Genomic DNA, 27,816 nt, shown 5'->3' on the forward strand with positions numbered 1-27,816 from the left:
AATGCCTTCCTGATATGAAACAGAGATGTTTCATATCAACCCTAACCACCATCAGGGCAGCTGGTATCAGAGCCACCCCACACATCCACATGAGCTCTGTAAACTATGATGTGCTCTACACATAATAAGAGTAAACTTTATTAAGTACCTATTCTGTATTGGGTGCCTTATTTCCCTTACCTGTATCTGTTCCCTGGTTATTGTTATTATTGTTTTATTGTTGTTATTCCAGTCTCATAAACAAGCAAACAGGATCATAGAGGTTAAGTGAATTCCCTACAAACCGATCAGGTGCTGGAGTCAGGTCACGATGGCTCCAAAGCCCTTTCCAAGACACCACACCATCTCCCAATGCAAGGTGGCATTACCACCCCTGTGTTTAATCCTCAGCAAAGAGGCCTCTGCATCAATAACTCCAAACCTCCTCTATGAACATTCATAAAACATTTCTTACCAGTGATCCTCCCCAGTGATGATCTAAATTTCAAGGCTGAGCTACTCCAAGTCCAGACAAGTCTACCGCAGATCATCTTGGTCAAATCAGTTGCACCTTAATGGGTGCTGGTGGGTGTCTGAATAGTGGTCTCTTTTCCTAGACACTACAAAGGCCTATGTTGAACTACATCCAAATCAATTCCTGAAAAACTCACCATTTCCTTAGAGGCAAAACCCTCAGAAACCAGACCCTATCTACTCCGACTAATCTCTCAAGGCCCTCTTTATACAAAGAAAGGATTCTACTCCCTAGTGCTCCCTTCCTCCCTGCCCCACTGCCTTGGATTAAGTCTTGCTAAACTGCATGTTACGCAAAGATCTTCAAAAACATTAATACATCATACAAACACTCAGAACACAGACATAGGCCAGGGCCTGGCAGAGTCAGGCATAAAGAAAGGGTGAAACAATGGTTCTATGGGATGAGTGCATGCCTGGAGGTAAGAGGGCCAGGCCCTAATTTTTCTGCTTGAGGCTAGTTGGTGCTCACATTCCAAGCCCCTTGCCTCTTACCTCCAGCACATTCCTGACTCTCCTCCCTATTTCTGTTCACCATATATTCGAAGACACCAGTTGAATATCAGCCTACATCTAATAAAAACTGGACAGTAACTTTTCTTTAAAAAAACAAAGTTGGGGCTTCCCTGGTAGTCCAGTGGGTAAGACTCTGCACTCCCAATGCAAGGGGCCAGGGTTCAATCCCTAGTCGGGGAACTAGATGCCGCATGCGTGCCACAACTAAGAGTTCACATGCCGCAGCTAAGACTCCGCATGCTGCAACTAAGAAGTTCCCATGTCACAACTAAAAGTCTGCATGCCACAACTAAAAGATCCATATGCCACAACGAAGACCCAGTGGAGCCTAAATAAATAGAAAAATAAAAACAAATAAAAAATTAAAAAGCCAATTTAATCAGCCGCTGCATGTAGCACAACAGAGCCAGAAGATGGGACAGCTCACTCCCAGGGCTTCTTTTGGGATGGAGTTCAAATGTCTTTTAGCCATGGTGATGAGCCTAAGACACTTAGTCCACATATTCTTTAGAACTTGGTTCTTTTAACACCATAAAATGGGATTGTTTTCAAAGTTTTGGATGACATGAAGGGATCCATATGGAGTACAAACACTATAGTACACAGAACACATAGAAAAGGGCATGATAAAAAGAGGGAAAAAAAACTGACTGGGCTATTTTGGGGAAATTATCTTCCCCTGGGATGGAGGTGCTAGATGGGGGGATGGGATCAGAGGGAATTTTAAGTATTCCATATTCACAGAGAAAAGGAGGACAAGACCAGCCCTTCTGGCCTCTCCAATCACACTATGCTGAAGGAGTGGAGAGCAACTCAGGTGACTGCCCATCCCAGACCTTCTCACAGGTTGGCTGCCTTTGGACACTCTTCTGTGGGCACTCAGACCTCAGTTTCACACTTATTACAAGTTATTCTGGGAAGGATATGGTCAAGGAGTGGAGCTGGTATTTGGAACCATCACAGGACATTTGGGCAATATGAACTCAGAGGACAAAAAAATAAAAACACTTTAAGCCTCAGTAAAAGATCTTAATCATACCACTCAAGTCAGAAGAAAGTCACATGTATTTCCTTTTCTTTGGGGCCTTAAACATGCTGATAGAAATGGACTCAACGAGAGTCAGCTGGGCCTTTTCATTACTAATTTTATGCATTTTGAAGCTGAACCTGATAATTAGAACAAAATTTTGCAATGTTACTTTTTTTTTTGTACCTGTTTACCAAGGTTTAAGCAAAACCAAGGGGCCTCAGAAAATACACGAATCTGATGTACTGCCGATGGAAGCGTAAGCTGGTACAACTGTTCTAAGTGTTGTGGAACTGAGGCACGTGTCTCACAAAAATTCAAAATGTGCACACACTTTAACCAAGTATTTTTTATTCTAGGGATCTAAGGAAATAATCAGGAATGTAAGTAAAGACTAAGTTGCAAGGATGCCCATTTTAGCATTATTTACAATAGCAAAATATTAGAAAGAACTATAATTTCCAACCAATAAGGAAATGGATTTTCAATTCGGATACATATGATGGAATCTTATGAGGCCATTAAAATAATGATGTAGATGTGATTTCATTGCCATGAAAATATATTGACAATATAGCGCTAAGTTCAATTAAGCAAATTTTCATTGAGCACCTACCGTATGTAAGATCACGCTAGGCAGCAGGGACATAGCAGTGAATTTAAAAGGTACAGTTTTTACCCTCATAAAGTTTATGACTGACCAGGCAAATCAGACAGTGAGGAAGTAATGAGATAAGTAGTAACAGTAAAGAGAAGCATAAGCTATCACAAGATACATGTATTACATGTATTTTTTTGGCTTGCCCACATTTTCTAATTTTTATTCTGCAATGAACATATGTGAATAGTGTTTGGATGAGGAGATGGATAGGTAGGTGGGTGGGTGGATGGATGCACAGACAGACAGAGGATGGATGAATGGATGGACGGATGGATGGAAGGAAGAATGGAAGAATGGATGGTAACCAGATTCAGTGGAAAGCTTGGGCTAGGCAACATATTAGACTGCTTTCTTCTCTTGATTCCCTCTTCCCTTCAATTACTAGAATCCAAGACCTGATCCAGAAGCACCTTTTCTCTCCCTTTTTAAAATCACCTTGTTTTGCTAGGCACTTCCACTACCCCCAGAGGCAAGTTCATGAGCAAAAAGTGGAGCCAACAGTACAATTTATTGTAATTCCAAATAGACTCCTCTCTCAACACTGGACTTTCCAAACCACACAAACAGAGAAGAATGACTGGGAGAACTATTTACTGAAGTTGCAGCTAAATAATTATTGTAGACAAGATAAATTATTTTAAAAGAAAGAGATGGATGAAGGACAAGGACAAAAAAAGAAATAAAAACCTTACTACTAGAGTTTGAGGCTACTCCAAAGAGAATGTGGCTCAAATTTTCCAGGTAGTGAAATTAGCTGGTTTTCCAGGCTGCACTGTGGAATTCCTGGTCCAAGGCTCAAAGTGAGGTAAGTGTGGCTTGGTCCACTTAGCAAAAGCACTGCTCCAAGTTGAGGCCAGGTCCTTCACATGATGAGCCAAAGGAGACATACATGTGAGGAATTCTCCAAACGCCAAGTGCTAAGTACTCCCCGCCCCACCAAGAACCACTCCTGCCCAGCACAGGCTTTGTACTATATTAGGAAAAGGGCAAGAGCCTATTCAGCAAAGATGTGCCTGCACTCACCCATCCTTAGCAGCACCACATTCATTCATTTAACCTTCACTTATTCAGCCTCCTAAACATCAGGCCCTGGGGTGGGCGCTAAGGATTCAACAGTGACAAGACATAAGACATAATCCGCAAGCACCCAAAGCTCACAATCAAGGGTAGGAGACATTTTGTTCATTAAAATAATATTTTAGTCCTATTATGTACCAGGTACTCAGGGTACAGAAACAAACAAATCTAAAGATCCCTGTCTTCATGGAACTGATACTCCAGTAAGGAGACACAGGTAAAAAATATATAAACAACCAACCAATGTGATTTTCAGATAGTGATAAATGTTATGAAAAAAATAGAATCAAGTTATGGAATAGAAAGAGACCTAGTGGGGAACTACGGCTCAGGTGGTCAGAGAGGAGGCAACATTTGATACAGGGTGAGAAGCAGCAGGTACATGAGACCCCAGAGCATGACCACCTCAAACCCCAGGAAACAGATGAGCATTTAGAGTGATAGTGACCACACTCAGAGGAAGCACAGGGTACAGATGAGTGTGTAGAAGAGACACCTGACCTCATCCAGCTGGCTTTCAGTCAGCAGTGATGGATACAGCACTGCCTGCACCTGGCTCAGGGGAGGTGCTGTGAGATACTACAGACAAGAAGCTCAGCCCATGCGTTTCAGGGAATTCAGTCTTAGAAATAATACATGTGCAATAGTTGGACAAGGCTATTTGGCATGTTCAGGAAACAGGGACTCCCTGGAAAGTTGGCAAAGGTACTGAAACTGAATGCAGATGGTGAATATACCTCTGTCTTACTCTCCCCACCCCAAGCCCCACCATCACTTCTGCCAACTCTACCGCATTCCTATAAAGGTTAGAGGAGACTCAAGGTCCCTGCCTGGAAAGAACAGCTAAGGAATAATAAGACGTGGGCCAGCTAGGCCAGCCAGCCCTGGGCCAGGCATCCAGAAGCCAAGTTCCTCTCATTCACCGTGTGACCTCAGGCAAGTCCCTTCCTTTCTCTCAGCCTCAGGATCCCCCATCTGCAAAATGACAGCTCAGAAGCCTGGGGATGAAGCCAAGAGTCTACATGTCTAACCAGCTCCCTGACATGATTATGATGCATGACAAAGTCTGAGAATTCATAGACTATATGATGCTCCAGAGTTAACTGCAATAGGGGCTGCATGCTTGACTCGCCTGGCTGAGGGCCTGTCACGGTGCTTTGCATCTCCATGGTGCAAAGCAAAGAATCTGGCACACAGGAGCTCCTCAGGGTGGGCGTCACAGCCTTCTTTCCTCCCCCCTCTCATGCCACCACCCTCAATATTCTCCCAGTGGGGCTGCAGCCCCACAACCATAGGTTATTGTTTGCCCCTCACCATACCTGTGAACATCGCACAGAAGTAGGGGCTGCAGGCTGCCAGGACCACACGGTGGGCTTCTATCTCAACATCTTCTGCCACAATTACCACGTCACACAATAGCTGTTTGCTGCAAGACACCAGTGGGAGAAAGGATGGGTCACAGCACCAATTCCCACCCCCAGCCACACAAGGGTATTTTTTCTCCCCCACCCTCCACATTCCATACTATCACCACGGTTGTCATACAGACCTACCATATCTTAAGTTAGGCAGGGAGATGGACTCATCAACTTTTCCAAGTCCCTAATAAGCCCCACATTCAGGCTTTCCTAAGGCACTTGACTCTGTAGAGATCTAACTACTGTGTAGCTGCAAATTCAGGGCTCCTTCATTTGTCTTCACATCTCTGCTCTGCAACTCCACAGGCTATGACTGAGAAAGGGGGACAGCAGTTCAAGGAGCAGTGGGAAAAGCTTTGGGCTGTTAGCTGAGTAACTGAATGAATGCCAAGGAGCATGAGCATGCCACTGAGGTGTGCCACCAGCTAGAACAGGTATTAACTCTTCCCCAAGGAGTCCACTGCCTGTGAAACACTGGTAAGAGGCCAGCCAGATCTGGAGGACTCAAGTATGTTTCTTCCCACCCAGGTTTAACACTAACATCAAAAAGACTCCGCCGGGGCTTCCCTGGTGGCGCAGTGGTTGAGAGTCTGCCTGCGGATGCAGGGGACATGGGTTCGTGCCCTGGTCCGGGAGGATCCCATGTGCCATGGAGCGGCTAGGCCCGTGAGCCATGGCAGCTGAGCCTGCGCGTCCGGAGTCTGTGCTCTGCGACAGAAGAGGCCACAACAGTGAGATGCCCGCTTACCGCAAAAAAAAAAAAAAAAAAAGACTCCGCCGGTACACACAGTGCTCCCTAAAGATCCTGGGCAAACTCCAATTACTGCAATTATTAAGAAAACTGTAACTACATTTTTACTTGTTTGTCACCCCCATACACTATGAACTTTAAAAAGGACTTGTTTACTGTTATAGCCTAGACACCCGGTTGCATGCATAGCACACAGTAGGTCCCAAACTTTCACTAAATAAATAAAGGAATGAAATTTTAAATAGGATCAATCCACACTCAGAAACAGAATGAATATTTGACTACTTTGAAGACCGAAAGGGTACGACAAGCCCTATCAATCCAAGAATTTTTCCTCTACCAGCCTTTCAAGTTCTTATCCTGGCTATTATCAATACAATAGTCAACATTTTATGAGTTACATGTGCCAGGCACTGTTCTAAGCACCTTTTTTAATACATATTATTTCATTTAACCCTCTCTACAACCCTATGAAGTATGACTACTGTTATGCCCCATATTACTAAAAAAGGAAACTGAGGCCCAGAGAAGTAACTTTCCCAGGGTCATACAGAAAGGGAGCAGTGGATTCAGGATTTGAATATAAGCAGCTGAACCCAAGAACCCATGCTCTTAACTTCTATAGTATCGTGGTCACCACTAGTCCTTGCTTTAGATTGAAGCACTAGAAGTGGGAGGGAAGACAGGGAGGATAAACACATTTCAACTATGATCCACTGGTAGTGTTACTTAGCACACTATACTGGATTGAGAAGTCTGAGGTCATGACTGGGTTCCACGAGACAGTGATGAGATAAATATAATGAGTATGTCATGGTTAATAGATGGAAGAGAAGCTACATATTTGCTCTCCCTGGTATAGCATATTAAACCATTGCCAACTATTCAGACATTAGTCCAGGTTCACTTTTCAGAGAAATAGAGTCATACAGCCTGGGAAGGCTAGAACCACAAATGCCCTTAGAGATCACCCTATGTATGAAGCTCAGAGAGGTGGCCCAAAGCCACAGAAGCCTTAGTCTTGAATCTAGTTCTGACTCCAGGTACAGTACCATAATGCCTCATGATTGGTTGACACTTAGAATGGGAAAAAACAGTAGCTAGGTTATCTCCAATGGGGAAAGGTGACCAGGAAAGGTTCAGCATATAGAATAAGGTACCAGTGAGGGGGCTTCTGGGAAGGGTGAGATCCCTGAGCACCAAAAGGCAAAACCTGGGGGTGGGACCTCATGCTGCAGTGAACAGCACACCTTACACACGAACTTTATCAGAATAAATCAGCTCAACTGGGAACAGAACTGGCTCTGCCCCAACAGGCTACAAGAACATGGACAAATTGACCCCATCAGTTTTCTCATCTTTCTTAGCTGCCTTGGGACATATACCGTGGGGACCAAATGAGATTGCAGATGCCACTTGAGAATAGGCTTGTTTAAATATGATTAAAATATATTGTAAAAATGTATTCCCAACAGTATAGACTCCGCTTGGACATTTTCATTTCTATTAAAGATTCTGGGGAGAAAACAGAGTTATCACTGCTATTTAAAAGTACAAGTAATTTTTTTTGGTAACCAGTATTTTAATAAGGAAAGTGTTGACACAGATGGGTCAGAAATGCTGAGCAAATTTTCAATGCCAGGTGATGGGCAAGCAAATGTCAAAGTAGGATATCTTACACAAACCCAGAAGAGCTGATAATTCTTGAACAAATGGGAAAGAGACCAGAAGGAATGAGGAGTAAAGATGGAGAATCCAGTCAAGCAAATAAATGAGAGCAGCTCTGATAGGTGGGAAGTGTATCTCAAGGCCAGAGAAACTCTAACCTGGGAGAGTGACCAAGAAAAACTTGCCACAAAGTCAGGGTAGGCTTTCCCAGCTGGTGGGAAAGCCTGTCTACACACTGGAGACATCTCAGTCTCCACTATGCAGGGAAAAGGGAAGAGGCAGCTCTACAAGCACTGCATGGCTCACAAGCACTCCTAATTCCAATTACCAGAGATCCTGTGAGATCCTTTTTTCTGAAGTATCAGACACTACTCCAAAGGACAGTCTTGAGGAGAGAAAAGTAGGGCTATACACACTGTGATTTGTAGGAAATAGAGTAGAGCTGTTAGGAAGGAGCTCAGGCCCTGGAATCAAACTGACCAGGGTTCATGTCCCCTGAGTATCATAGAACTGACATGTGTTGTAAACAAGATAATGAATAGCACTAATAGTAAACATTCAGTAAATATTTATTTCTTTTCTTCCTTTTTTCCACAAAATACTTCAATCAAGATTAGAGTAAGTTTTGGACATGGTAAATTTGAGCTGCCTTTTGGACATCTAAGTGGGGCTGTCAAGTAGGCAAGTGGATACCAGGGTCTGGAGTTCAGAGGTGGGAAATAGTTAAGAAGTTGGGGAAAAGGGGAAGAACCAACAAAAGAGATGAGAAAACAGCCAGTGGGATAGGAGGAAAACCAAAAGGGTGTGATGTCCAAGAAGCCAAGTAAAGACAGGGCTACAAAAAGGAAGGAATGATCAATTGTACCAAATACTGCTGATAAGTAAGATAACATTAGGGTGGCTAGCCAGGGCAATTAGGCAAGGAAATGAAATAAAGGGCATCCAAATTGGAAAGAAAGAAATAAAACTATCTCTATTCACAAATGACATGATCTTGTACATATAAAATCCCAAGGAATCCACTAAAAAACTACTAAAATAAATAAATGAGTATAAGGAGGTTGCAGAATACAAGATCAATATACAAAAAATCAACTGTGTTTCTGTACACTTGCGGTGAACAATCCAAAAATGATATTTTTAAAATCCCATTTACAATAGCATCAAAAAGAATAAAGTACTTTAGGAATAAATTTAACAAAAAAATTCAAAACCTACACCCTAAAACTATAAAACACAGTTGAAGTAAATTAAAGACTTAAATAAGTGCAAAGACCTCCAGTGTTCATGAGTTGGAAGATTAATACTGTTAAGATGGCAATTCTCCCCCAAAATGTTCTACAGATTCAATACAATTTCTATCAAACTCCCAGCTGGCTTCTTTGCAGAAAGTGACAAGCTGAGCCTAAAATTCAAATGTAAATGCAAGGGACCTAGAATGGCCAAAACAATCTTGAAAAAGAACAGAGTTGAAGAACTCAGGTTTCCCAATTTCAAAACACTACAAAGCTAAAGACAGTGTAGTAATAGCACAAGGATAGATACATAGATCAACAGAATAGAATGGAGAGTTTAAAATAAACCCTCACATTCACAGTTAATTGATTTCTGAAAAGGATGCTAAGACCATTCAACCGGGAGAGAATAATCTTTTCAACAAATGCTGCTAGGATAACTGGATATCCACATGCAAAAGAATGAAGTTGGACCCCTACCTCACACCATACACAAAAATTAACTCAAAATGGATCAAAGACCTAAATGTAAGAGCTAAAACTATAAAACTCTTAGAAGAGACATTGGGGTAAATCTTCATGACTTTGGATTAGGCAGTGGTTTGTTAGATAGGACACCAAAAGCACAAACAAAAAAAAAAGATACATTAGACATCAAAGTTTACAACTTTTGTGCTTCAGGACATCAGGAAAATGAGAAGAAAACCTACATAATGAAAGAAGAACTTTGTAAATCATATGTCTGATAAGAAGCTTGTATCTAGAATACATAAAAACTTTACAACTCAATAATAAGTAGACATATAACCCAATTTAAAATAGGCAAAGTATCTTAATAGACATTCTCCAAATAAGATACAGAAATGGCCAATGATCACATGAAAAGGTGCTCAACATCATTAGTCATCAGAGAAACGTAAATCAAAACCACAATGAGATAACTCCTCACACATACTAGGATGGTTATAATCAAAAACACAGAAAATAACAAGTGTTGATGAGGATATGGAGAAATTGGGAGCTTCATACACTGCTGATAGAAATGTAAAGTGGTACAGCTGCTGTGGAAAACAATCTGACGGTTCCTCAAAAGGTTAAACACAGAGTTGTTATTTGACCCAGGAATCCCACTCCCAAGAGAAATAAAACATACATCCACACAAAAACTTGTACCTGAATGTTCACAGCAGCATTATTCATAATAGCCAAATGGCCTCAAATCTGTATATCCATACAATGAAATATTATTCAGCAATAAAAAGGAATGAAATACTGAGACATGCTACAGCATGAATGAACCTTGAAAACATTATGCTAAGTAAAAACTGTTAGTCACAAAAGACACATTATATGATTCCAAAATAGGCAAATCATAAAGACAGAAAGATTAGAGGTTGTCTAGTACTGGGAGGTGAGTGAATAGGGATAACAGGGGGATTACTGCTAAAGTATACAGGGTGATGAAAATATTCTAAAATTGATTGATGGTTGCCCAATTCTGTGAATATAATAAAAGCCATTAAATTGTACACTTTAAATGGGTGAATTGTATGGTATATGAATTATATCTTGATGAAGCTGTTACCAAAAAAAGAAAAACAGCATATACATCTGCAAAAAATGAAAATTCTAAATCGAAAAGATATATGCACCCCAATGTTCATAGCAGCAGTATTCACAATAGCCAAGACATGGAAGCAACCCAAGTGTCCAGATGATTGGCTTAAGAAGATGTGATACACACACACACACACACACACACACACACACACACACAATGGAATACTGCCCAGCAATAAAAAAGAATGAAAAATCTCCATTTGCAGCAACATGGATGGACCTAGAGAACACTATGCTTAGTGAAATAAGTCAGACAGAGAAAGACAAATACTATATCACTTACATATGAAATCTAAAAAATAATACAAATGAATGTATATACAAAACAGAAACAGACTCACAGACACAGAAAACAAATTTATGGTTACCAAAGGGGAGGGGGGAGGGGCAAATCAGGAGTATGGTATTAAAAGATATAAACTACTATACATAAAAGAGATAAGCAACAAAGATTTACTGTACAGCACAGGAAATTATACTCAATATCCTGTAGTAACCTATAATGGAATATAATCTGAAAAAAAAATGAATCAGTATGCTGTACACTTGAAGCTAACACAATATTGTAAATCAACTATGCTTCAATTTTAAAAAGTTATACTAAAAGCAAGAAGGAATAAAAATTTTAAAGGCTAAAAAAAAATGATACACTTCAAAAGAAAAGAAAAACAAAAAGCAGTGTGCTAAAATGGCTCGTTACTAGTAATAAAGCCATACTGGAAAACAATCTAAAAAAAAAGATGAAGCAGAGAACTTTTTGCAATGGAGAAATGAGAGATTCAAACTGTAAAGATAAGATAGAAGATTGTCGCTCCTTTTCAGGCCTGATGAGGGGGTGCTATTCCAACAAGGACCACGTGCCCACTTGCTGGTTGGCTGGTAAGTCAGGAGACAAAGAGCCATTAGGGCTCTGCTGCCCAGAAGCAGCTGTTGGTCTGACCAGAGCAGAGCGAGGAAGTGCAAAAGTAGGAGGAAAGCTGGTTGGTTACCATGTCAGCAGCCCATTTTCTACAATGCAAGTATAAAGAACAGGAAACACGTGAATTGTGTGATTCATAAATTGCAAAGAACATGTGTGCTTGAACTAAAATAGCTTAAAATTGAGGGAGGGGAATGTGAAAATAATGCAAGAAATAACCCTAGGTCCCTGGAATATCAGGTAACATTTCATTAGCCTGACCCCTGAATGGCAAGGTGCTTCACCCCGGCCTTCATCAAAACAAAGTATGCCTCTCTCCAGTTCCCATTAAACTCACCCAAATCAATAAAGTGTCTATTCAGGCGCCCTTTCTCTCCCTGCCTCCCCCATTCCACGCTAGTTTTTTAAGTCAGCCATTTAAATACCTTAGAATTTGATATAGTCTTTGAACACCACTAGAATGCAAGCAAGATTGAGGGCAAGACTTTGTCTCACCTACTGCCATATGCCTGAAGCAAAAAATTGCCATCAGGGGACTTCCCTGGTGGTCCAGTGGTAAAGAATCCGCCTTGCTATGCAGGGGACACAGGGTCGATCCCCAGTCGGGGAACTAGGATCCCACATGCCGCAGGGCAACTAGGCCTGCATGTCAGAACTACTGAGCTCGCGCGCCTCAACTAGAGCCAACGTTCCACAAACTACAGAGCCCAGGCCTCCTGGAGCCTGCGTGCCACAACTAGAGAAGAGAAAACCTGCACACCACAACTAGAGGGAAGCCCACGCACCACAACCGCAACAAAAGATCCCGCGTGCCGCAACTAAGATCCGACGCAGCCAAAAATAAATTAAATAAATAAATAAAGACATCTTTTTAAAAAAATCACCATCATAATAACAGCTGACACAGAATGTTCACTATGTTGCAAGGACTCATAAAATATCTAAGGAATAGCTATTATTATTATTATGCACCATGCTGTTTAAATTAGCAATTCTACTTCCAGGAATTAATTCTATAGAAATAATTGTAAATATGCACAAGTACTTAACAACAGTAATATATGTGCTATCACTGTTCTAAGCACTTAACTTATTAATCCTCTTAACAAGCCAGCAAGACTGGAACTATTATTAGCCCCATTTTATGGTTGACAAAAGTGAGGTTGGGGATATTAAGGAACTTGCCCAGGTTCACAGCTAGTCAGCACTGGAGCCAAGATTTGAAACCAGGCTTCCTGGCTCCAGAGTCTATGCTTGTGACCACTGTGCTATCCTGCTCCACACATAACCACTGCAGGTATTATTTATTTGAGGGATTGGAAAACCTAGACACCCAACAACAGGGAAGTGTTTTAAAAAAAACAAAAATAGAATATCATTCATCCACTTAAAATGAAGTTGTAGGACAGTAACACAAAAAATTTGTTCAACATAATGTTAAGAATAAAAATCTGGTTGAACACATACACTACTATATATGAGACAGATAAACAAGGACCTACTGTATAGCACAGGGCACTCTACCTAATATTCTGTGATAACCTATATGAGAAAAGAATCTAAAAAGAATGAATATATGTATATGTATAACTGAATCACTTCGCTGTACACGTGAAACTAACACAACATTGTAAATCAACTGTACTCCAATAAAATTAAAATATTTTTTAAATAAATAAAATAAGAATCATCCATAGGAAAAAAAATCTGGTTGAGACATATATATTAAAGAAAAAAAAGATCTCCTAAGGGTTAACAATGGTTAGCACTGTGACTTTTTGCTCACCTGTATTTTCTAAATGTTCTATAATATATTCTTTTTACAAAAAATTTACAAAATTTACAAATTTTTAAAGAAAAATTTAAAGGTTTTAATTTAAAAACGAAAGGGAAATCCATGCCTAAACCTGAACTAAAATTTTCCCAACCAAAACATAAACAGATTGTGGTCCATTTGAAAAAATCAAAATCAATTTGAAAAAATCAAAAGGAAGAACAAGACTGTGATGGTTAATATTATATGTCAACTTAACCAGGCTAAGTGATGCCCAGATAGCTGATAAAATATTATTTGTGGGTGTGTCTGCAAAGGTTTCTCTAGAGGAGATTAGCCTTTGAACTGGTAGACTGAGAAAAGAAGATCTCTTTCACCAGTGTAGGTGGGCATCATCCAATCCACAGAGGGCTTGAATAGAACAAAAAGGTGGAGGAAGGGTGAATTCTCTCTTTCTCTTCTTGAGCTATACTGGCCATCTTCTCCTGCCCTCAGACATCGAAGCTCTTGGTTCTTGGGCCTTTGGACCGCAAGACATACTCCACTGGCTCTTGTTTCTCAGGCCTTCAGATTTGGACTGAATTATACCACTGGCTCTCCTGGTTCTCCAACTTGTAGACAGTGGATTGTGGCAATTCTCATCCTCCACTATCATGTGAGTTAAACTCCTATAATAAATCTCCTCTTACATATCTGTGTCTATATATCTGGTTTTCCAGAGAAACAGAAGCAATAATATATATAAATAATATAATAATAATAGATATATAAATAGATATATTATTGGTTCTGTTTCTCTGAAAAACCCTGACTCATACAAAGATGATTCACTTAAATTTCAGCAAAGGACAAGTGTTTTCCAAAATAAGTTTCACAGAACACTCAGTCTATCCATAACAACAACAACCAAAGAGGATTCAAAACCATGTGGGAAACCCTCAGTTAGACAAGTTTATTGTATGACTTCTCAGAGATTTTAATATGCGTATATATATTATGAATCTCAGGGGGTGGGTATAGCAGTTTTATATAACATTTTTCAAACTCATTTTGTTACAGATCTCTTTTTTCCCCACAGAGCATCTTGAGGAAATGTTCCTCAGAACAGCCTTGGCAAACGCTGACTTATACAAAAGAGAAGCAGCAGGACTGTTGGAGGAGGTTAAATCCAAGTTGATGCTTTTGAGGAAAGATGCAAAAATGTGGTAACTTGCAAAAGAAGGAACAGACATAACAGGATTTTTTTTAGGTATTTAAGAAAAAGAAAAAATGCTAATAATATAAAGTGAGGGTTCGGGGAATTCTGTGTGCATGTCTATTTCCTGAGCTCTACCTTTAAGCAGTTACTACAGTTGGCTAAAGCAGGCAGTCTTTTCCCCCCAGTTTTATTGAGCTATAATTGACATATAACATTGTGTAAGTTTAAAGCGTATAATGTGATGATTTGACATATATTGTGAAATAATTACCACAGTAAGGTAATACATCTATCATCTCACATAGTTACCATTTATTTTTTGTGGTGAGAACATTTAAGATCTACTCTCTTAGCAACTTTCAAGTATGCAATACAGTACTGCTAACTATAGTCACCACATCGTACATTAGATCCCCAGAACTTATTCCTCTTAAAACTGGAGGTTTGTACCCTCTGACCAACATCTCCCATTTCCCACAACCCCCAGTCCCTGACAACCACTAACCTATTCTCTTTCTGTGAGTTCGGCTTTTTTAGATTTCACATATAAATGAGATCATACAGTCTTTGTCTTTCTCTGTCTGACTTACTTCACTGAATACAATGCCCTCGAGGTTCATCCATGTTGTTGTAAATGACAGGATTTCCTCTTTTTATGGCTGAATAATATTCCAGTGTGTATATATACCACATCTTCTTTATCCATTCATCCACTGACCAACAGTTAGGTTGTGTTCATGTCTTGGCTACTGTGAATAATGCTGCAATGAACATGGGAGTGCAAATATCTCTTCGAGATGGTGATTTCATTTCCTTCAGATATATGCCCAGACGTGTGACTGCTACATTGTATAGCAGATCAATTTTTTTTAATTCGTTTATTTAATTTTTGGCTGCATTGTATCTTCACTGCTGCATGCGGATTTTCTCTAGTTGCTGAGAGCGGGGGCTACTCTTTGTTGTGGTGTGCAGGCTTCTCACTGCGGTGGCTTCTCTTGTTGCAGAGCATGGGCTCTAGGCGCACGGGCTTCAGTAGTTGTGGCTCACAGGCTCTAGAGCGCAGGCTCAGTAGTTGTGGTACACGGGCTCAGTTGCTCCGCGGCATGTGGGATCTTCCCAGACCAGGGCTCGAACCCATGTCCCCTGCAGTAGCAGGCAGATTCTTAACCACTGCGCCACCAGGGAAGCCCACAGATCAATTTTTAATTTTTTGAGGAATCTCCATATTGTTTTCCATAGTGGCTGTACCAATTTACATTCCTATCAATAGCACACAAGTGTTCCCTTTTCTCCACAGCCTCACAAGCACTTGTTATCTCTTGTGTGTTTGTTTTGTTTTGTTTTGTTTTGTTTTGCGGTACGTGGGCCTCTCCTGTTGCGGAGCACAGGCTCCAGACACGCAGGCTCAGCGGCCATGGCTCATGGGCCTAGCCGCTCTGCGGCATGTGGGATCTTCCTGGACCGGGGCACGAACCCACGTCCCCTGCATCGGCAGGCAGACTCTCAACCACTGCGCCATGAGGGAAGTCCTCTTGTGTGTTTTTTATTTGTCTGTTTTTGTTTGTTTGTTTGATAATAGCCATTCTAACAGGTGTGTGATACCTTATTGTGATTTTGATTTGAATTTCCCTGATGATTAGTGATGTTGATCCCCATTCCATGCACCTGTTGGCCATTTGGGTATCTTCTTTGCAAAAATGTTTATTGAGGTCCTTTGCCCATTTTTAATCATTTTTTTCTACTGAGTTCTAAGCATTCCTTTTATGTTTTGGATATTAACCCTTCATAAGATTTATGGTTTGCCAGTATTTTCTCCCTTTCATAGGTTGCCTTTTCATTTTGTTGATGATTTCCTTTGCTGTGAAGGAGCTTTTCAGTTTGATGAAGTCCCACTTGTTTATTTTTTTCCCCTGTTTTCTTCCAGGAGTTTTATGGTTTCAGGTCTTAACATTTAGGTCTTTAATCCATTTTGAGTTAATTTTTGTGAGTGGTGTAAGATAGGAGTCCAATGTCATTCTTTCACATGTGGATGTCCAGTTATCCTAACACCATTGGATGAAAGACTATCCTTTCCCCATTAAGTATTCTTGGCTCCTCTGTCAAATAGTAGTTGACCATATACATGTGGGTTTATTTCTGGACTCTCAATTCTGTTCCACTGGTCTACATGTCTATACCATACTGTTCTGATTACCATAGTTTTGTCATATACAGTTGACCCTTGAACAACATGGGGGTTAGGGGAGCAAACTCCTCCTTCCCCACGCAGTCGAAAATCCACATATAACTTTTCCATATCCACAATTCCACATCCAGGATTCAACCAACCACAGATAGTGTAGTACAATAGCAGTTAATGAAAAAAATCCAGGTAAGTGGACCCTTGCAGTTCAAACCCATGTTGTTCAAGGGCCAATTGTAGTTTGAAATCAGAGAGTGTGATGTCTCCAAACTTTGCTCTTCTTTTACAAGATTGCTTTGGCTGTTTAGGTTCTTTTGTGGTTCCATACAAATTTTAGGATTGTTTCTTCTATTTCTGTGAAAACTGCCGTTGGAATTTTGATAGGGATTGCACTGAATCTACAGATGGCTTTGGGGAGTATGGACATTTTAACAATATTAATTCTCTCAATCCATGAGTATGGGATATCTTTCCATTTATCTGTGTCTCTTCTTCAATTTCTTTCATCAATGTCTTATGGTTTTCAGTGTACAGATCTTTCACCTTCTTGGTTAAATTTATTCCTAATATTTTATTGCTTTGACACTATTGTAAATGAGATTGCTTTATTTCTTTTTCAGATAGTTTGTTACTGTATAGAAATGAAACTGACTTTTGTATGTTGATTTTGTATCCTGCAACTTTACCAAATTTGTTTTTAAGTTCTAACAGCTTTTTGGTGGAGTGTTTTAGGGTTTTTTATATATAGGATCATGTTATCTGCAAACAGAGATGATTTTACTTCTTCTTTTCTAATTTGGATGGCTTTTATTTCTTTTTCTTGCCTAACTGCTCTGGCGAGAACTTCCAGTACTATGTTCAAAAAGAAGTGAAAGTGGGCACCCTTGTCTTTTTCCTGACCTCAGAGAAAAAAGCTTTCAAACTTTCACCATTATGATGTTAGCTGTGGGTTTGTCATACAGGGCTTTTAACATGTTGAGGTATGATCCTTCTATACCCAATTTGTTGGGAGTCTTTTATTATGAAAGGATGTTGAATTTTGTCAAACAGCTTTTCTGCATCTATTGAAAGGATCTTATGATTTTTATCCTTCATTCTATGAATGTGGTGTATCATATTTATTGATTTCATTATCTTGAACCACCCTTGCATCCCAGAGATAAATCTCACTTGATCACGGTATATGATCCTTTTATCAGATCATACTTTACCAGATCATACATATACTGTTTGCTAGAATTTTGTTGAGAATTTTTGCATCAATATTTATCAGGGATATTGGCCTACAGTTTTCTTTTCTTATAGTGTCCTTAGCTGGCTTTGGTATCAGGGTAATGCTGGTAATGAGTTTGGGATTATTCCCTCCTCCTCAAGTTTTGGGAAGAGTATGAGAAGGACTAGTGTTAATTATTCTTTGAAAGTTTGGTAGAATTCACCAGTGAAACCATCTGGTCATGCTTTTCTTTGTTGAGAGATTTTTGATTACCAATCCAATCTCCTTAATCATTACTGGTTTGATCAGATTTTCTACTTCTTGATCCAGTCTTCATAGTTTATATGTTTCAAGGAATTTATCCATTTCTTCTAGGTTATCCAATTTGTTGGTATATAATTCTTCATAGTGGCCTCTTGTAATGATTTGTCTTTCTGTGATAACAGTTGTAACGTCTCCTTTTTCATTTATAATTGTGAGTCCTCTCTCTTTTTATCTTGGTTAGTTTAGCTAAAGATTTGTCAATTTTGTTTATCTTTTCAAAGAAACAGCTCTTAGTTTCATTGATTTTTTTCCTATTGTCTTTCTAGTCTCTATTCCATTTTATCTAATCTTTATTATTTCTTTCCTTCTGCTAAATTTGAGCTTAGATTGAACTTCTTTTTCTAATTCCTCGAGGTGTAAAGTTAGGTTGTTTATTTGGAGACCTGAAGTCTTAAATCAGACAAAGGACACAAGCCATACTCAAGGGAACTAAATGAGGAACTTCAACAGTGTCTAGGGAACACAACACAAATTCTTTAGTGACAAAAGAGAATTAGGATTGAACGTTAGCACTGCCCACTGCCTAAAACAACTATGGATGGAGCTTCTAGGAAATCTGGCAGGAAGCCTAATAAAAATTGATCAGTAAGGCTTCCCTGGTTGCACAGTGGTTAAGAATCTGCCTGCCAATGCAGGGGACATGGGTTCGAGCCCTGGTCCGGGAAGATCCCACATGCCGCACAGCAACTAAGCTCATGCACCACAACTACTGAGCCTGTGCTCTAGAGCCTGTGCTCCACAACAAGAGAAGCCACCGCAAGGAGAAGCCCATGCACCACAACGAAGAGCAACTTGCCGCATCTAGAGAAAGCCTGTGCACAGTAAAGAAGACCCAACGCAGCCAAAAATAAAATAAATTAATTAAAAATTTTTTGATCAGTAGGGCATAAGACAAGTCTAATTTAACTTGGTTTTTAATGCCAAAGACTAGGCCTTGCAGAAAGGAGAAATGAGTAAATGAATATAGAATTTTTGTTTACAAGTAGTTTAAGCCCCTACCCAAAACACACACCTTCAGCTATATGTGCTTTTGCTCATGCCATTTTCTCTGGCTGGAAGACTTCCCCCTAACCTTACCACTTTTCATTTCTCTAACTCTTACTTGTTCTTCAGAATTTAGCTCAAGCACCTTCCCCTTTAGGAAGTGTCCTCCAAAGTTGCGGTTTGACACGCTTGCTTTCACGACACCCTTAAAGAAACTAACAATTATTGCATACCTACCACCTGGCAGGCACCTGATGCAGTTTTCCTTCATAACACCTATTTGCACTGTAGAAAGACCATTTTTATTGACTTACTATCATTTTTTACCTTGTACCCTCACCCACGCATCCCAGAGCCTAGCCAGTATGTCTGGGCATCTTTGGTGGATAACTCAAAGCTCCTATGAAGTACAAGGTGCTAGAGATTAAAATGATTCAGAAGTTGCCCCTGCCCTCAGGGAGCGCATGAACTACAAAGAGGGTATAAACAGTTACAACTCACAATAGGATGAAATATGCGGTAAATAATGGCATGGGCACAACAGAAACATGAAAAGATGCTCAACATCACTAATTATTAGAGAACTGCAAATCAAAACTACAATGAGGCATCACCTCACACCAGTCAAAATGGCCATCATCAAAAAATCTACAAACAATAAATGCTGGGGAGGGTGTGGAGAAAAGGGAACCCTCTTGCACTGTTGGTGGGAATGTAAATTGGTGCAGCCACTATGGAGAACAGTATGAAATTTCCTTAAAAAAATAAAAATAGAGCTACCATATGATCCAGCAATCCCATTCCTGGGCATTTATCTGGAAAAGATGAAAATTCTAATTCAAAAAGATACACGCACCCCAATGTTCATTGCAGCACTATTTACAATAGCCAAGATATGGAAGCAACCTAAATGTCCATTGACAGATGAAGGGATAAAGAAGATATGGTATATATATACCATATATATATATGATATAGATATACACCATCATTTTTTACATATATATAAATATATATATAACGGAATACTACTCAACCATAAAAAAGAATGAAATAATGCCATTTACAGCAACATAGATGGACCTAGAGATTATCATACTAAGTGAAGTAAGTCAGACAGAGAAAGATAAATATCACATGATATCACTTATATGTGGACTCTAAACTAATGATCCACATGAACTTATTTACAAAAGAGAAATAGACTCACAGACATAGAAAACAAACTTATGTTTACCAAAGGGCAAAGGGTGGGGGAGAGACAAATTAGGAGTTTGGGATTAACAGATACATACTACTATATATAAAATAGATAAACAAGATTTACTGTACAGCACATGGAACTATATTCAATATCTTGTAATAATCTATAATGGAAAAGAATCTGAAAAAGAATATATATATATAACTGAATCACTTTGCTGTACACCTGAAACTATCACAACATTGTAAATCAATAATTTATTGTATTTCAATAAAAAAGATAACTAATAATGCCATGGGCAAAGGAAGCTTCTGAGCTCTCTGATAAAGAAGAGATTGTATGCACAGCCTTCGTACAGAAAAACATGTTCAGTGCCCTGAACCTGTCTTGCAAAAAAGCTCAGCAAACATGCACATTGGTATTACAAATAGCCTGCACACCGCTCACTGTTTAGCTCAGTGAGGATGAGTGCTTCTGCATTTCATTTCTCTCTTTATAGAGTTAAACTGCATTTTAGAAGCTAGGTATTCTTCCATTCATGTGGTTGTCTTGACAAAGCCAAAAGTTCAGACCAAAGCATGAGAGAGGGAGGCCCAAATAAAATGCCTGGCATCCACAATCTTTAATCTGCAGTTGTGTGTAGGTGTTGCAATCATTCTATTACTGGCCTTCATGCAGCTGGTTCAGTTGGAAATCAAGTTTATGAACAGAACTGCTGTAACCAAAATGGATTTTTTTCCCCAGTGATTAAGCACTGAAACAATAGGTGTTAAATAAATACAAAGGAAAGAGAGAAATTTGAGGAAGCCATTCTGTCTCTATCAGAGTTTGAAAGGGAAAGCCAAGTGACAAGTGTGGGTGAGGAAGAGTCAGACTTCACTAGTTGGTGGTGTTCTGACCTCTGTTCTCAGTCCCTGATGATGCTCACCCAGCAAGTTCCTTCCAAAAGGGCACGAGCAAAATAGGAAAAGTACCTCCGCAGTTCATTCATAACCTTGAACGCCTTCCCCATGTGGGCAGGGTTGACAGTAATCGTCCTCTGGTTCTTTTCGTCATCCCCAGCCTGTATTGGGGGCTGGGAGCTCAGCTTGATGCTGTGAACAGGAAGGGAGTGGGAAGGGAAAGAGAGGATCACATGTTGGTAAACTCGTTCATCCAACTGCCACAAACCCGTGCATTTGCCCACCCACCAGGGGCATCTCTGTCAGCCTGTTCTCTTCACCACAGACCCAGCAGGGAAGGAAATCACTGGGTCAGGAATTTCTTCAGGATCTTCCAGTGCAAAATGCACCCCTCAGAAAATGTACCCCTCAGATCCGAGCTCAGCTTCTTCCATCAAGCACAGGTGTAACTTTGTGGGAGGTCCTTATCCTCCATCTTTCCATCCCTAAAAGGGTAGGGGGTGAGGAGAGATTAAGCACTACACCACTCACTTCACAGGGATGTTGGTTCATTCAACGAACATTTAAAGGAGTTTACTATGTGCCAAGCACTGTATTTAAATTCAAGAGAAACACAACAATAAGGAAATCACAGACCTTGCTTTCACAAAGCTTAGAGTTCAGTGACAGAGAAAGCCAGGAAAACATTTCTCAGAAGCACAAAGGATAGGCAACTATCCCAGTGCTGGCAGGTTAAGGAAAAACTTACTAGAAGCTGAGGAAAAACAGAAGTCTTAAGGAAGAGCAGAAATTAGCCAGGTAAAAAGGACGATGGGAAACAGCAGAGGAAACAATATGAACAAAGACCCAGAGAAAAGGAGTCAAGTATGTTCAAAGCACTGGAAGTTCAGTAAAACGAAGAGTATCAAGAGAAAAGCCTAGAAGACTGATCAGTCTTTTAAGTGTCATAAACAAAGCTAAGGAGTTTGGATTTCATTCTAAAACAATGAGAAGCCATCAGAGTTTTAAGCAAAGAAGTGGAGCAGGAAGTAGGTGAACACATTTGTGCTTTAGAAAGATCACATTGGCTACAGCGTGGAGAACAGTGGCACAAGAGTGAAAGCTTTGGCGAAACCATAATCCCATAGAAAGACAAGGGATTGTAATTGTTATATAAAGACTAGCTATGTGGCCTAAATGAGCAGGTGGTGACTAGCAAGAGCCACCCATAATCTCAAAGCCCTCTATACCAAAGACAAAACACTCAAATTCCTATGGGATGCCAGCCAGATGCCCAATCACTCCTGAGCAACAAGTCTCAACTTGATGGTGGGGTGGGAAAGAAGAATCCAAAAAATGAGCAAGGAAAGGACCTTCTCCCCAAACTGGTAAAACTATTCAGCTCCAAGTCAAGTCCAGGACATTGGAGTTAGGTCTCTTTGGACCAGGTTAAGCTCTGCTTTGCTAGTAGAAAAACAGAACCTTCTCCACTTGTGTAGATTTGGGGACCCACAGTTCACTCCAACTCTAAGACACTGAGAGTAGCTTCCTTTGCCTTCCCCTAGTGGGCCTCCGTTGATGCTACCACCTAGTCTTGCAAACTGGCTCAAGACAGGCGTTGCTATGGTTAAGAAAAAGTTCCGGAGACCTGAGAGTCTCTCTCAATTTCACACTGGGATTGGTAACCACTGAAACATTCCAATATAACCAGCATGCCAGACCCACAGCTTGTCTGACCAGGACAGATGCCTCTTCTGGCTTCCTTCCCACTTTCACTTCAGCATGAAAATGTAAGCTACAGACCTCTGAACTTGGGGACTGCCTGCATTCAGGGTGCAAAGAAGTTAGTTGAGCACAGTATGATAAATATCAAGACAGATGATTAGAATCATGTGTTTAAAAAGGTGAAGAAAATCTCAAAACAGAGAATGTTATCAAGGAAGGGGAGAACCCAGTAAAGATAAAAAACTTCATATTAAAAATCCCACAAGTTGGGCTTCCCTGGTGGCGCAGTGGTTGAGAGTCCACCTGCCGATGCGGGGGACACGTGTTCATGCCCCGGTCCGGGAAGATCCCGCATGCCGCGGTGCGGCTGGGCCCGTGAGCCGTGGCCGCTGGGCCTGCGCGTCCAGAGCCTGTGCTCCGCAACGGGAGAGGCCACAACAGTGAGAGGCCCGCGTACCGCAAAAAAAAAAAAAAAACCCACAAGTATAATTTCTTTTGTAGTTAGTGTCCTTCCCTACTCCATGCCAGACAGATATAAATTTCTATTTTATACCAAAGGTTTAACATTTTTGCTTTTGATATTTAAGCCCTTATTTTATCTGATGTTGATTTTTATGTCACTATATTAAATAATGGATCTAATTTTTTCCTGTAAGTTCCATTTATTGAATACTTCTTTTTCCCACTCACCTGTTATGCCACCTTTAGTCATATATCACAGAATGTTGAACATAAAGTGTGCTAATGAATATTCCTGTCATCTTCCTGCTTTTAAAAAAGATGTTTGTAGTGTTTCCTCACTGTGTGTTAATTTTAGGATTTCTGCAGATGGCCTTTATCAAATTAAGAAAACTCCCTTGTGTTTTATTTTTTAATCATAAAGTTAAACTGAATTTTATCAAATGTTTTTGTGAATCTAATGAGATGATCATACGTATTTTTCCCTTTAATCTTTCAATGTCGTATATGACATATATTTTCTAATACTACACTATACTTGCATTCCTGGAGTAAATTTAGAAACTGTAAAACACTGCACAAATATTCACTACAAATGTTGTCTTCAAACTGTAGAGAGACTTAAAAGACAGGAAGAGAAAACATAATCTGGTACTGATCAGGAACAACTGAAGGTTTCTGACAGAGAACTAATAAGATTAGAGCTCATAAAAGCCCAGGGGACAGAAATTATTAGTTCTATTTTACATATATGGAAGAGATGTAGACCAAACAGAGCCATTTTGGAAGCACTGACAACAACCTCCACTGTGACTAGTAACTGGGAAGCTTGCTCTCCCTTGTTGTGTTGGACTTTGCACTTTCCAGACTTCCAGAATGGTCCAGTGAGTTAAGTTTTGCCTCCTCTATGAAGCCCTTTGAATACTTCAGCCCTAAGTGATCTCTGCCTTCCTTAAACCACTGTAGTATTTCTGGCCTGTAACTCAGTTGGCACATAGGACACTGACCTGTGTTTGAGTACCTTTTCATAGCACATATTTAGCCACCCAGCCCCCTCATGCTAGATTTGACATTCCTGGTGAGCAAGGACTGTGTGTCCAAGGACTCTCATACGGCCTAGCCTTCCCAGCATAGGGCCATGCCCACAGCAGGTCTTCATTACATCGTTCTCATCAATGAACTCTGATCTGAAGACCTCTCACTGTCCCCACAGTGGTAGAGAGCACAGCAGAAACGGATGGTCTGCCCCAACCACTGCCCCCAACCCAACAATTTAAAAAAATGAAAGTAGAGCTGGTCTTCAGAGTTAAACTACAAATCAATACACACAAACTATTAATTATAGAAGTTATACATAAAAATACATAAACTCTAAACATCAGGCCCTCTTCATGGCACGCAACCTCCCACAGCCTTTTCTCCCACCCTCCCCTCTCCTCTAAAGTCCAGAGCCATATATCCAGTGTCTGAATCAACTCCGCTACTTAGATATTCACAGTAACTTATACTCAACTTATGCTCCCCACCCTCCCTCAAGCCTACTCTTCTATCTATATTCTCGATCCCAGAGGTATAACCAACTACCCACTCACCTATCCAAGAAACTGGGATATCATCCTTGATATCTTCTTCCCTCCCTCTCTCTCTCTCACTTCTCATATAACCACAAGTCCCATCGGTCCTAGGTCCTTTACTATCTCTCCACCTCATTCCCTTCTCACGGTCACTGCTACCACGACTTCAGTCCAGGCCATCAAGATCTCTCACCTGGGCTACTACAGTAACTTCCTCACAGACTCCAGAATGATCTTTACAGAATGTCATTGTGCGCATGGCACGTTCTATGTGAAACATCTCACTGGTTCCTCACTGCATCCAGAATAAGCCTCAGAGACCCATCCTGGCCCTGCATAATCTCATCGTTGTCCTGAAGACTTCTTGTTACTGAGGTACTAAAATACTCACAATTGCCTTAATAAACCAGGCTCTTTGCCCTATCCCCACCCACTGTCCCCTATGTCTAGCTCATTCCCACCAGCGCTTCAGACTTCTTGCTGAAGGCCTTCTCTATCATCCTCCACTACCCTGGACTAACTTCCCCTCTTCTGTGTTCCCGCAGTACTCTGTACTTCCCTCTGTATTATACTGTAGTGACCTCTTACTTCTCTGTCTCCTCTTACTTCTTCTCTCCCCCACAGAATGTGTGCTGGTAAATGTGTAAGAGCTGGTTACAAAGAAGGGAGCCCTGGTTTGTAACATTTGCCAGTTTCCTTGGTGTAAATACCTCCACCATGGCAGATTTCAAGCCACCAATGGGATCTCACTGAACACATGGAGTTGGGAAGAGATGTGCATTATACCACCATATAGTACTTCCACTACACAAGTATAATAGACATAATCTAAAGGGCATAGATATTAGCAAAATAATTAGAAAGTGATGAGTCTGTACTATACTTGTTTTTAATATAATTTATTAGTAAGTTACATAATTTAATTTTTAATAAGGGCTGTATTTAATAACTGACTCACAAAATTCTTAAAAATTTAACAAGCAGCTCCAGCAAGTGGGTGAGTGCTGGCTCTTGCACACCACTGCCCACCCTAGATTTTGAGCTCCATGAGAACCAGGCTCGTGCCTTATTTCCCTCTATAGTCTTAGCCTCTGGCACATGACATGTGCTCAATAAATGATTACTGAGTAACTGAATGGATGGATAAGTAAATGAGGTATAACGGTCAATTATTCCATCTTTCCTCACATCCCCTCATTAAAGTAATTATAGCTTTATCCCTCTCAACTTCCCCCACCCTCCTCCCCATAGGAGGTACTGGGGGGAGGGGAGGGGCATCCTTAGCCAGTCTAGTCCCCTGCATTGGTGATACAGTATCAGGAGGATGTGGAGGCGGGTGGAGAAGAGAAAGCCAGACTCAACTAGAGTAGAAGGAAGAAAGCAAGAAGGGTTGCCGCTTACTGTGTCAGTTCTCAGGCTCTTTCCATCACTAAGGAAAATCCAGGCAATAATGGAAAGGAAAGGACAGTAGAAGGCATGTCAGCAAAGCAGGAGACATAAAAACCGCTGAGCATCCAATTGTGCAGAAGTGTTTGGGGGATGTGCCAAACGAGGAGCTCCAGAGCGTCCAGGGTGTGAGAGAATGGGGAGGAGAGGAAATGGGAGTCTAAGAAACACTGCTGAGGGTTAAAGACTGCATCCCCACTACAAGTCTTCAAGAGATGCAAATAAAGTTCAGGCAGCGTGGGCCACACACACAGAGCCCAAGCACGTTATGGTCAGGCTATAGATGAGACACAATAAAGAGAGTCAAAGTCACCTAAAGAGGGCAGCACAACTCTGAGTCGGAGTTAAGACTATGCCGAATGCATTAAAATCCCTCAACAAAAATGTCTTTTAGAAAGGGAAATTGAAAAAAATCAGACTGAGAAAGCCCTTGGTCCAGCTCATCCAACACTATCCATGAAAGATACGATTTAATCATCAGACAATCATTTGGTTCAGCCTCAGGTCAGATCCCTGTTGTGGAACTTGAAACCTATAAACACTCAAATGCCCTAACTCAGTCCCCAGCTCGCAATGGAGCCTCTTGATCAAGTTGGCCTCCCCCATGGTTCTCCTTCAGGAAGCAAGAAAGTGGTAGCAGGCTCTCAGGAACGTTGTGCCAGTAATACTGTTCATCACAAATTAATAAAGTGACACTCTGACTGCTGTACCTCAGTCATGATGAGTTCATCAGCATGACTCCACTTCTCCAAGTCTGGGAGCAAAGGAAACTGACAAGAGAGGATTTCAGAACCTACCAGGCTCTGGGCAAACTGCAGATCTAGCTTATTTCTCAATCCTAAAGTTCAAGGCCAAAATGACCAAATTTAGATGTCTGCATCTGGATGAATGAAGGACCTGGCACTTGAAGACACCCAGGCTGCAGGATTCAGGGTGTGATGGTGCAGTCCTGTCATCAAGAAACACCCCCTACACACACGCTGCTATAGAGCTCCATATTCTCCTGCACTTTCACAGTGCCACCTCAATTCACAGCAGCAGCTGATTCCCTGCAACGGGACACATGGACACAGAGAAGATATGTATCAGTAAGCTACAGCTCCTGGGTAACAGTAACAGTTAACATTTACTGAAAGCTTACTTTACCTCTACTATCTCATTTTATCTTCAGAACAACCCTATGAGGTATTATCTCCCGAGGCACTGAGATAAAACTTGTCCAAAAGTCCCACATAACTACTAAGTAGAGAACTGACACTCAAACCCAGGTCTGACTCCAGGGTCTATGCTCTTAATAGCAATGTCCACTGACTTGGGATAATGTCCACAGCCCATCGGCCAATGGGAGCTCAATCCTTATGATCCACTCTCTGAGGTTCTTCATGGTATGGCCAAACCAGGCTAAATGAAAAAGACTGAATCTCCTAGGACCTGTGACATAGCACTG

The 27,816-nt window shown here is 40.7% G+C and overlaps 1 protein-coding gene across 3 annotated transcripts in view; it reads right to left on the reverse strand.

Moving 5' to 3' along the window:
• The window catches only part of KLHL3 (kelch like family member 3), a 110,182-nt gene that overhangs the window by 76,550 nt on the left and 5,816 nt on the right, over positions 1-27,816 (reverse strand). For all 3 annotated transcript variants that reach the window (XM_067731827.1, XM_067731826.1, XM_067731828.1), the window contains exons 2-3: positions 21,259-21,378; positions 5,114-5,220 (exon numbers count right to left, since the gene is read on the reverse strand). In XM_067731827.1, coding sequence (XP_067587928.1) covers positions 5,114-5,220; positions 21,259-21,378 — 227 coding nt within the window. The remainder of the gene's footprint in view (positions 1-5,113; positions 5,221-21,258; positions 21,379-27,816) is intronic.

The sequence above is a fragment of the Pseudorca crassidens genome, chromosome 3 (genome assembly GCF_039906515.1).
Source record: "Pseudorca crassidens isolate mPseCra1 chromosome 3, mPseCra1.hap1, whole genome shotgun sequence".
NCBI classification, from domain to species: Eukaryota; Metazoa; Chordata; class Mammalia; order Artiodactyla; family Delphinidae; genus Pseudorca; species Pseudorca crassidens.